This window comes from Labrus bergylta, chromosome 18, assembly GCF_963930695.1.
Source record: "Labrus bergylta chromosome 18, fLabBer1.1, whole genome shotgun sequence".
NCBI lineage: Eukaryota > Metazoa > Chordata > Actinopteri > Labriformes > Labridae > Labrus > Labrus bergylta.
Genome location: NC_089212.1, coordinates 12,911,898 through 12,923,476, shown reverse-complemented (window position 1 = coordinate 12,923,476; position 11,579 = coordinate 12,911,898). Strand labels below are relative to the sequence as shown.

The 11,579-nt window shown below is 39.2% G+C and overlaps 1 protein-coding gene across 1 annotated transcript; it reads right to left on the bottom strand.

Annotated features, from left to right (window-relative positions):
• Positions 1-222: 222 nt before the first annotated feature.
• prox2 (prospero homeobox 2) lies at positions 223-11,564 on the bottom strand. Its single transcript, XM_065966246.1, has 5 exons — positions 10,151-11,564; positions 7,086-8,642; positions 5,026-5,133; positions 3,479-3,673; positions 223-1,066 (listed from the first exon to the last, which is right to left on the bottom strand). Exons 2-5 carry the CDS (start codon positions 8,595-8,597, stop codon positions 899-901), a joined length of 1,983 nt encoding a protein of 660 aa, XP_065822318.1. The 5' UTR covers positions 8,598-8,642; positions 10,151-11,564; the 3' UTR covers positions 223-898.
• Positions 11,565-11,579: the final 15 nt, after the last annotated feature.

Sequence of the window (11,579 nt, the reverse complement as noted above, 5' to 3'; positions counted from 1 at the left end):
AACAATGTGAACAGCATAGTTTGGGGGACATTTAACAGCTGGCTGCTGGACACGGATTAGAGGCACCTTCGGGGGCTCGGCGGTGACACACAGTGTTTTCATAGGGAGAATTCAACATTACCGGTCAAGAAAAAAAAAAAAAATACCTGCTGTGTCTTATTTCTTTAGATGTGAAAATGTGTTAAATATGCAATTAAAGGGAAAACAAACACAAGCTCCACATTATAATTTAGTGCATCTTTAATTTCAATAATCATCCAGTACAGTGTTGCTGACTGAAATGTGAAAATGATTGTACTTTACATGACCTTTATACATGATATTAAAACCTTTGCAGTGTTTTCACATGCACATTCTGCCAAACATAATTATAACACATAACTGCAACATGAACATTTACACAACACACACACACACACACACACACACACACACACACACACACACACACACGCACACACACACACACACAGCTAGGAAATCAAGTAGTATTAAAGCAAAGTAATACTGACAGTCATTTGCCAAAAAAAAAAGTCTTCGAGTTCAACTAAATCAGTACAAACTAAACTACACTCGAGTTTAATAATACTGAAGAGAAAGAGAACACTTGTAAACATTTGTACACACCTACAAACTCTCTAAATGTGATGAGGCAGAGTATAAGAGAACACTAAACAATAGAATAAACCACAAGAGCATCAAGAATCATTAGCTTGTTGGTAAAAGTAGAACATTCAGTATTTAAGACTAGTTTCTTCCTTTATTTTTTAAATGTGTTTGTGTTTGTGTGCTTTTACAGATCTACAAAATGATTCATTATCCAACACCTACATTTCACCTCACTAAAATGCACTACAAGAAAGGATGATATAATACTGTTACTATTCTCCGCTTTGGCCTATAAATAGGAGGATGTCTTGAACTCGTCAGGCACGTCGCTGTCCAGCTTACAGATCACTTTGTAAATGGCCTTCTTCCAAGAGGGGTCTGAATCTTTGGCTGCGGAAATGGCGTTGTAGAATTCATGCAGGGTGATTTCAGCCACCTCCAGGAACCTGTCTGGAACCTGCAAAAAAGAGGAGAGAAAAAGAGGCAAAGTTGAGACGAACCACAGCGAAGAAGCTCTTTGGTTAAAGCTGTTTTACAATCAGTCTTCCGTTTCCTCAAAGTCAGATACATATGATATGCAGACCTGTAGCGCAGTTCTTCAAACACTCAAGCGGATGAAAGGGAGCTCACCTCTTTGTTCTCTGCACACAAATGTGGTGCTGCGATCATTAACGTTCATTTGGGGGCCTCTTTGATTAACCAGTGTTGTTTTCTTGAATCTAAAACTCACTACTGGTGAATTTTCTCCCCGGGGGACTCTATCTAGCTCTGTCGAGATCAGTCGACAAAGTATGATTATGAATCCAACCAGGAATATGGCCGGAATCAGAAGATTTGAATGATTTGGTTAAAGGGCCTGAGATGGTCAAACAGCAAAAACCCAAATCGCTTAGCACGTGTATTTCTAGTAAAATTGATCTCATTACACTTATTATAAGCCACATTCACCAGACAAGTCCAGACAAAAATGTTATTTCAAGACATAAAAAGCAACTAAGAAAAATATATCAGCCAATACTGCAGGTGAGATGTCTCTATCTATATGAGTTAGTACATCTAATTTCAAGACACTTAATGAATATAATTTGCTTGCTGCATTGGCAGATATTTTCTACCTATAATGTGCAATTCTGGCCTTATTCTTTGCTTTTATATCTTCAAATAAAAAAAGTTTCTCTGGACTTGTCAAGTGAATGTTGCTAATAATAAGTGAAATAAAGTGGAATACACATGCTTAGATTTGTGATTTGCAGTTCAGGTTTAAATTCAAAGTAAGGTTTAGGTGTGGTTTAAGTTGGGATAAGATTCTGAGCGTGATCAACAACTACAGGAAGATCCACAACATTATCAACACATCAAGTCTAGATGCAAAGGATGCTGGGAGAAAACCCGCCCTGCAGCCCTTGTTTCCCACCCACTGAACAGTTAGCAGAAGAGTTGTTGGCACAAGTTATTTTCTTTCCCCTCATCTCCTGACACAAAGGCATCCCTGGGAAGGGAATGTCTTGGTCCCAAGGTAAAGAAAACGGTCTCATCCCTTTCCCACCAAACAGCCTTCTCCCTCGGCATCCACAGCGTCTTTCTCAGCATTCCGCATCAGTAGCAATCTGAGTCTCGCTCAGGCGTACTGGTCCTCTAATCCTGAGTTGTTTTAGTGGGATTTTGCGGCTTCCTCTTCCCACAGTTTGATAAAGCATCACTCTGGAGTTTAGATAATGGCTGTAAAGGCTGGCCAGCCACAGGTGCAGTGTGACAAACAGGTCAGCACTCGGACATATGTGACCGCAGCAGCTACATGCTGACACAAAGACATACTTCAGCAGGTTAGTGCTGTTAGTAAGTGCTGTGCTTCCTGCCACAACTCGACTTCTCAAAATAATTACTTTGACATTTAGGAAAATTACCCTGACTGCTTTCTGATAGGCTGTTAGATGTAAAGATGAATACCTTTCTCTTAATTGATATGAAGCAACAGCCAGCTGCTGGTTAGCTTAGCTTAGGGGGGGTGGGGGGGGGGGGGGATCCACATACCAGCATCTCTACAGAATCTCTATTCAGCAAGTTCTTTCTCATTTAATAAATTACGTAAGAACGTACAAACCAACAAATCATGTTTATCCAGACGGCTGCTTGCAAATAAAAAACATATAATGTGTAAACTTGTGTGGTGGTATAGGTGGATTTTGTTACCTCTTGAACAATTCAAGCTAGTTGGTTCCTCCTCTTTTACAGTCTTTGTTCTAAGCAAGGCTACATTGTAGCTTAATAATGACCTGGCAAAAATTAACCAATCTTATTTAAAGCTGTCTGCTAAAAACAAAATGTAGGCTATACTTCCCTTAATTTCAAACATGCTTATTGAACAAAGGGAGGCCCATAAGGTGTTGTTGTTTTTAAGAAAACAAATCCTGTTGTGAATGAAAAACTATAGTGCAAGTCATGGTTACAAGACCTGGACAAAACCTGTAGAAGGGGCATAAGGGTGGTGAAAAACGATGTCAGAACAAGTCATGTGACCTCTAGAGGTGCTGATATGCTACTTTTGATAAGGTATGAGGGGGCATTTCCAGTCATTGTGCTAAAATAAGCTAAGCTAACTGATGGATGGAAGTAGCTTGTTAATAAGCTGACAAAAAGAAATGGGAGTTGTATCAATTTTCACACTCGAATTAAACTATGTCCTTGAAAAGAAAATAATGATATAATTAATTGTCTAATATTTGCTTTAAAATAATAATTGCATGACTCATTTATTTTTTTAAGTAGATTTTTTTTTTTTTAATCCAGCAAAGTCAGCGAGATCTATCGTAAAACACTAACAATACAAACTGTAATATAAAAGGATGAATGACTAATCAGGGATACTTACGTGGAAGTCATTGGCTTTATTGTAGTGCATGTTGAGTGCCCGGAACAGCTCTGAGTCTCTGCTGACTGTCATGTCTTTGACATCACTGATGCCGTCCACGATGGCCTGACGGGCAAACTTCTCCATCTGGATGTAGTAGAACTCCCTGAAGTTACTGAACCACTTGATGAGCTGAGAGGTGATGCAGCGGTTGAACTGCAAATTGAGAGGAAAAATTAAGTATTTTTATGCCATATATAGTTAAAGCAAAAGATTAAAGAGAAGAAGAATTGACAATAATCTTTTGAATGAATATCTCGGTACAGAAGGAACTCTGATCCAACTGTAAAGAGGGCAAAAGAAAGCATCCTTATTGGGATATATGGAAATATGTTATTACAGAATTTAATTTTAAAATACACTAACTCCAAGTAGAAATGTAAAAACATTTATCGCCATTGTTTTCAATTATAAAATCAACTGTGTCGCTCTATAATTGCCTGAAAAGCAGCATTTGGTACCTGTAGGGCAAAATGCCACCAAATGGTCTGTCACTCTACGCAAAATTAATTGCTCTGATCCTTTCCCACCAATATCCTGCATGAAAAAACATCTGTCAGGCCTCTGTGTTTCTAAACTCAGTCTTGACATTAGTCTTGTTATTCTATCTCCTCATCCAGAAAGACAGAAAAAAAATGCCTAAGGGCTGGGCAGGCATCAAAGACGCTTCTTCCCTCTGGTGTGGTTGGTGAGAAAGCGGCAGCGTAAGGACAGAAGGAAGCTTCCCTCTCATTGACTCGGGCTGATAGGATGGAATCAGACACTGGGATTAGGTGCTCTTTTGTTCAGTGCCACTTCCCACCACAGGATTGTAAGCAAGGAGGAGACGTTTGCAGGGACTGCAGCAACAGCATCCTCCCCCCTGACCCCGGGGGTCAGAGCAGGGGCCCGCACTGGCTCAGAAATGGGGGGGATGAAGAAGAAGAGAGAGCAGAGAAACTCGACAGGTGTTTGCGTGTAACTGGAAGGGAGGCAAGAGAGGTGTATAAAGGATATAGTGTTCCTATTCGAAAAGACAAAAAAGAAAGAGGCAGAAAGAAATAGATAAAGAGGAGTACAGGGACACAGATAAGGAGACAAGAGAAAAGTGGACACAGAAGAGAAGGCCTGACACGAGACCAAGGCCAAAATAGACAGGATGTTGTGTTTAGGGCCAGCTCATCGCCGCCTGGTTGCAGCCGCACAAGTCTCTAATACCAACTCTGTGTTGACACTCAATAGCAATGCCTTTCCTACAGAGTCCTTTGTCACTCCATTTGCTGACTGGAGTGGCCTTTTTAAAGAGAGAATGCCCCTGTATCTCCCTCTGCCCCCAGGACATACTAGCAGCTCAGCGCCTTTGTTGTATAAACCCTCTGCCTTTTTGTTTCCCTCCTCCGACACACTGCTGATTTTTCTGTCCCAAACACAGCCTGACAAGTAGACACCGGAGAGTTCAGCGCAGGAAAAACAAATCCATGGGTTGTTTAAATAAAATGAGATTTTTTTTTTTTTTTTTTTTTTCTTACCTTAACATCAGGGAAGAAGGTTTTCAGCACGTTGGAGCTGGGGTAGCGGGTGTAGAAGAACATGAGCTTTGCCTTTTTCAGGTGGCTTGGGGTGAGACCCTCCTGGATGTTCAAATTAGCGTCAAGGCAAAAAAGCTGATAATTAAATATATAAAACACACACAGCACACAGTCCCGTGCAAAGTGATAGCAGAGCAGCGGATTGTGTTGCCTCAATCTTCGGCTAAATTGGATTTCCCTAAAGAACAGCTCGACATTAGCCACAGAGTCAATAATGACCTGAACATGTGCTAATTGGCAAAACAGAATTACGAATTCGATTTGGGATTTTTAATTAGAGAGTGGAGCACTTCATGGCTGGCAGTTAAGACGGCTTGTTTGGAAATGTTTTGAAAAAGGAGCTGACTGTCTGACATAATTAAGTTGGTTTAAAGACAACATATGTTGCTGTATCCTTTTTTCAGAAACACACATTGAACAAATACTCCAAAAACATATATAATTATTTCATAGATTTATGTGCTTTACTTTAAATAATTAAAATGTATTATATATATATATATATATATATATATATATATATATATATATACATATATAAATAAGAGAACATATGTCTTTTATTGCAAAAAGGAATACATTCTATACCTTCTCAAGTTTTTCCCCTATGGCAAAGAAGACGCTCAGGAGCGTTTCCTCTGTAGTCCAGCACCACGCCTTAGGTCATAATATTTCCTTATCAGGTCACAGCAGCGTACATTTTATTAGGGATCCCTACCTTTGAAATAAGGAAGTTGGAATGAAAGATTGATGTGGTATTGTTCAAAGAGAAGCAGAGCTCTTTTGCACTGTAAAGAGAGAGTGAATCCTGAAAGGCATCACAGAACAATAACTCTCTAATGCCTTGCAAAAATAAAATCAAGCCAAATAACATTTTTATGACTTCTTAAGGACCTTTAGGAGGAAATCATTTACCTTATAATCAGTGACACTGAAAAATAACGTATGTATTTAAATTTATGAGTGATTACATTTATTTGTTATTATCTTTTTTGTGATCATTTCTGCATGGCGTGACCAAATAGTGTAAAAAAGGTTATTTTAGTTATGTTACATAACTATATTTTAGAATACTTAAATATTTTCGATTGGATGCAGTTCGTGGGAATTTCTTCCTTTAGGAAATAAATACTGTTATCTTGCTCTCTTTCCGTTGTGTACATCCTCCTGACAAATGTATCCAACAACAAATGCTCAAGACAAGAGCTCAAGTGTTGTGGTTGGCAGGCACTTTTGATTTCCACCAGCACTCAGATGTGACCTTTTAGATGCACCCCTATCACTCTGATGATGGAGAAATAGATCCTGCACCTTTTCAAGTCTGAAAAAACGACGCTTCCTGAAACAGAAACCGATGCTTTCTCTGCCTTTGAAAATTGGCTTTTGTTCCCGGCAATTCTTATCAAAGCCTTGTATTCCTTTTTATTTGTCTTTTTCTAAACTTAAAGTCATTACTCGGCTTGGATTAAAGAAGACGCTGTAATTTTCTATGGGGTTAGCGAGATCAAAGAAAAAATTCTCCTTGAAGTTTGTTACTGGAACTGCCCATGCTGCAGCGCGCTTCAACCAGCCATTGTTCAGATGGAAGAGCTGAAATAGAGGGAATTTGTTTGAAATAAAAAACAGTATATATTTGGAATTATCAAACATACCCTGCTGTAATTTGCAATAGCACAGAAAAACAGGATTTTAAATCACGGTTGTCACTGCACATTCTGTCAATTTGACAAGTTGACATTTTAAGTCTTGAGTAAATGTAGTTACAATCAAAAGAATGCATTCTAAAAGATTGTTATAGTTTTATAACTGTACTATTTTCTTTTTTATGTTGCTTTTACTTTTAACAATATGTCAGGAAACATGGTGTTATATGTCTATGTTTTTTTTTATAGAAGTTGTTAAATAAAATCTTAATTCTGCATCAAAAAAATGGCAAAAAAAAAAAAGAAAAAAGAAAACATGCAAGAGAGCAAACTATTATTTTCAAATTGAAAGGATATATTGAGTGACATGTAGGGGTTTCTTTCAGCCATGCTCTGCAGCTCCCCACACTCCATCTTCACATGAGGGAGACACAGATTGTCGACTGCCACTGCCCCGAGGGCGGAGGGACGAGGGTGGTGTCCCAGGTGGCTAGACGTCACCTTGGCCCTCATGGAGATGGCTTCCCAGGGCAGATCTACTGAGTCCGGGGAGGTCCTGTCCATGGATGGAGGCATGCAGGGGAGTCCCCCGAAGCTGGAATGTGGCCCGTACTTCAGGAGATGCTCCAGGATTTGACTGTCATGCAGAGGAGTTGGGTAATTGAACTGAAACGGCGTCTGGTGCACAGGATAGGGCCTTTTCACTGTTTGGTTGACCGAGCTTAGAGGGGTTATAGCTGGCTTGCGCACCACCAGGGACAGTGCCTCGGTCTGGTCCTGTGGGCTTTGGGCCTCAGAGCTTTCATAGTACTCCAGAGAGTGGGGTTTCCCTGCAGCCTCCTCTGCCAGGGGCTGCTCCTGGGTGGATCCCACCTGCTGGCTCTTCCTGTCAGCACCCATGTTGATCTGCAGGTCCGGAGAGGAGCACATGCGCTGCTGGGGGGACAGATCCAACCCTGAGGATGAGACTTTCTTGAAGACTCTGTCCACACAGTCATTCACAGCCTGAGAAAGCTCCTGCTTCAGCGTCTCCTGCAGGTTCTGACTTTCTCTTTGGTGCACCAGATAACCTACTTTCATTCTGTCCTTAGTCTTCCTTTCAAAATCCTCTTCAGTGTGTGTGTAGCTTTCTCCCATGCTGTCATGCTCAGCAGCCAATTCTGGCTCCTGCGTGTCATTGTGTTCAGGGTCCTCCTGATTGTAAACTTGAAGGAACTTTTCCTGCAGCTGACGCAGGAGCCTTTGCATGCTGTGGAGCTGCTCCTTCAGCTTGTGACACTCCTCATCCTTAGTATTGTCACTGTTAGTGCTTCCAGGACGTCTGTTTGCTGGTCCTCCAATGCTGTGCTCCTGATGCTGAGGCAGCCTCTGTTTGCGTTTGTTCTCCCTGTATGTTTCCCTGGTCTCTCTTGTGTCTCGGGCATCAGTGTCCAACCTCTCACTGTCTCCGTGTTGCCTGCTGTTTGGAGAGCCAGCCATCACCCTGATAATGTTCTCCACCCTGGCCCTCTTGGCCTGCAGGTGGTCACTGATGGGATGCTCTCCCTCTGGGCTGCCACCTGTAGAGACATGAGCACCGGGAGAGGCAACTTCCATAGTGCTGTCCTTAGACGAGACGCTGCTCTGGTCCTCCTGGCCGGAGTCAGGAGCAGCAGAAGAGGGAAGAAAGAAATGACTTTCATCTAGTGCCCTCTTGTTGTGGATTGTCTTGCGAAGGAGTTGGGAGATGATGGATCCGTTGGAGTACGAGGCCAGAGGCTCGTCGTACATGTTTCTGCGGAAGCATGGCAACATGATGTCAGGTTTGTCGTCTTCCAGGCAGCCTTCAGAGGAGCTGTGCATGTTCTGGTCGGGGAGACTTAGGTTCATGTTTCATACACGACGCACAATCAGAGTTATGTGAAATGAAAGAATCTGAAAACAGAAGAAAATTATAAGAACAAATGTTGGAAGCACTTAAGATAAGATGTGAAAAAAAATGAATAAACAGCTTTTTTTATTAGATTTCATTTAACTTCTTCTCTTTCACACTGCAGTTTCTTTTACAGAAATAAAGTAATAAAGATATATTTAATATGTTTGTGTCAGCATGTAGTTGTTCGTGGCATTTAAATAAACAGTAATGACGATAGCATGTGATATTTCTATATTGCTTGGATGTACAGTAAGCAATTCAAGCAATTCACAATTGTTTTCTTTAAAAACTTAAATGACTCTTCTAAATTTGACAAAGAAAATATTAACAAACACGTGTATAGTTACTCCTACGTATCATAGAAATCTATGTATCGGAAAAAAGAGCTCTGCATTATTATCCAAACTCTCAGGTCTACAATAAAAATAAATCCTCCATCCTTACACGGTGAGGGAGTGCATTTGTTTCTATTTCATATTGGGTTTGTAACAATAGCTTACATAAAGGGTAACAGAACATGTGTAAAACAACCTTGAAAATAAATGTCTGCTTATTAAAGCCAAAGAACGGCATGAACAGCTCAGTGTATACATTATTTAAATGATGAATATCACACGGCTCTTTCTTTTTCATGGATTTTTTCTTAAGAATGAATCAAGAATGAATTCAAGGTCTGAAAAAAATTAAAAAAGGTAGAGATGTGGAATTCAGGGTCATTGCATTCATTTCCTTTAAGCCATATTTTAAAATATTTCCTGTGCTGTAACAGAAACTTACTCACACAAAAGGCTACTGTGTTAATTACATAAAACACGCTACTGCATACACAAATGAAATGGACCGACTGAAAAATAATAAATGTAACCAGTCATGTTCTGCATAAGACAATGGATTATCAGCAATTTACACTTTTGTTTCTTGCCCTTAAAAAAAAACATTTTTAAATATTCAAAATTACAACAGGAAAACGTAAATGAGAGTATATACAAAGGAGAGTCACATATGCCACAAAGCAAAGTTTGACACATGTAATCATTCCATCATTTTTGGCAGAGAGAATGGTTTTAATGTTTTCTTTGCTCTTAACAGTTTTTAAATGATGACAGTCTGTCAGGCTACCACATCCTGAAGTGGTTTGTCAAATGTTTAACTCATGTAAAAATGTAAAATGTAAAGGTATCCATACAGGACACTAAATCAGGTGAAGTTGCAGCTATAGCTTCACTAACAATGTTACCCTTAGAATAAAGGAGATACATGATCGAATAATCAAACCAATCTGTTTAGTCAACTCACCCAAGAAATTCACTCAACAACCATTAAACCCGTATTACTTCAAATTCAAACTCACCTAAACTATATACTGCTGTCAAAGAGCAAACAAACCTATTTTTTTTTAAACAACTAAACAAAACAAAACGGATGTGGTGGGTTTTAATAAGCCGCAGCCATGCACTTTGTCACAGTCTAATGCTGTTGTAAGTGAGCGGCAGTGATGGGACCTTACCTGTTGCTGGGACGAGCTGTCGAGCTGCTGGCCTGCGCACACTGTCAGATACACAGAAGCAGCAGCACGAGGGAGAGGCGATGCATCAAACTGAGCTGGGCGTGGCCATTAAAGAGAAAACGAAGTGGTCGAGCATCAGCCACTAAATGTCAAGAAGCGGAAAGTTTCTGTTGAGAGGTGTTGTCGTTAAAGTCTAGTCACATAGTGGCTGAATTGTGGTTTTTTTTAATGACTGATACACAATCGCCAACGTGATGCATACATCTAAATAAACAATTCTATTTTGCAGCCAGCAGTAAAATAAATATTTTCATCAATTTAATAACTCTTTCCACAAGTGGAAGTGTACATACTTTGTATTATTCTGCTATTGTATTTTTTCTCCCTTTATTTAATATGTTTGATTTTTAACTTCTTGTTGTTTTTGATAATTATATTCCTGTTTGCTGTTTGCTGTTGTGACAAAAAAAATGTCCTCCATGGGGGATCAATAATGTTTATCTTTATCTTAGAAAAGAAGAAACTATTTAAGACCAATCTATAAGTTAAACTTAACTAAACTGTACTCAAGTTAAATTATGAATTAAAAATATATATCAGAACAATTAAAAACAAAAATGAAAGTCACAATCTACTCAATCATTTTTTTGCTATTCTATTTTATTTCATGTGGTTTATGGTTTTGTATGTTTTACTTGGAATGTCATCGCTTTTCTATTGTTTTCTACTTTCTGCTCAAATGTTAAAAATGTATTTGGAGTTGAGATCATATCTTATCTTGTCTATTTTATCTTATCCGTATTTGCATTTTTGTATTTTATATAATTAGCACAATGTTGGTAGGCTATCACCGTTAAATTATCTAATCTTATTTCTATTTATTTTTTCTCTGTGTGTACGTTGTTACCTGTTGTTATTTTTACAGTCTATGGTTGTTACCTGTTGTTACTTTTACAGTCTATGGTTGTTACCTGTTGTTACTTTTACAGTCTGTGGTTGTTACCTGTTGTTATTTTTACAGTCTATGGTTGTTACCTGTTGTTATTTTTTTTACAGTCTATGGTTGTTACCTGTTGTTATTTTTACAGTCTATGGTTGTTACCTGTTGTTACTTTTACAGTCTATGGTTGTTACCTGTTGTTACTTTTACAGTCTATGGTTGTTACCTGTTGTTATTTTTACAGTCTATGGTTGTTACCTGTTGTTACTTTTACAGTCTATGGTTGTTACCTGTTGTTATTTTTACAGTCTATGGTTGTTACCTGTTGTTATTTTTACAGTCTATGGTTGTTACCTGTGTGCTCTCAATGTGGTTGCTGGTGTATCATATTTGCACCAGAGCTCTGATTTGCACTACATTTGTAGATCACTTTTGAATTGCCAGTTGTTTCAAAGACCAGGGTGAAAGGTGAAACACAATGTGGACCCC

Bases quoted from the DNA above. Each gene is read 5' to 3' on its own strand.
- prox2 (XM_065966246.1), bottom strand. From the start codon at position 8,597: ATGAACCTAAGTCTCCCCGACCAGAACATGCACAGCTCCTCTGAAGGC. The intron at 5,134-7,085 runs ATATCCTTTCAA...GCTAATTTGAAC, and splicing joins ACCCCTACATGTCACTCAAT to ATCCAGGAGGGTCTCACCCC. The intron at 3,674-5,025 runs GTAAGAAAAAAA...CTCAATTTGCAG, and splicing joins CCTTCTTCCCTGATGTTAAG to TTCAACCGCTGCATCACCTC.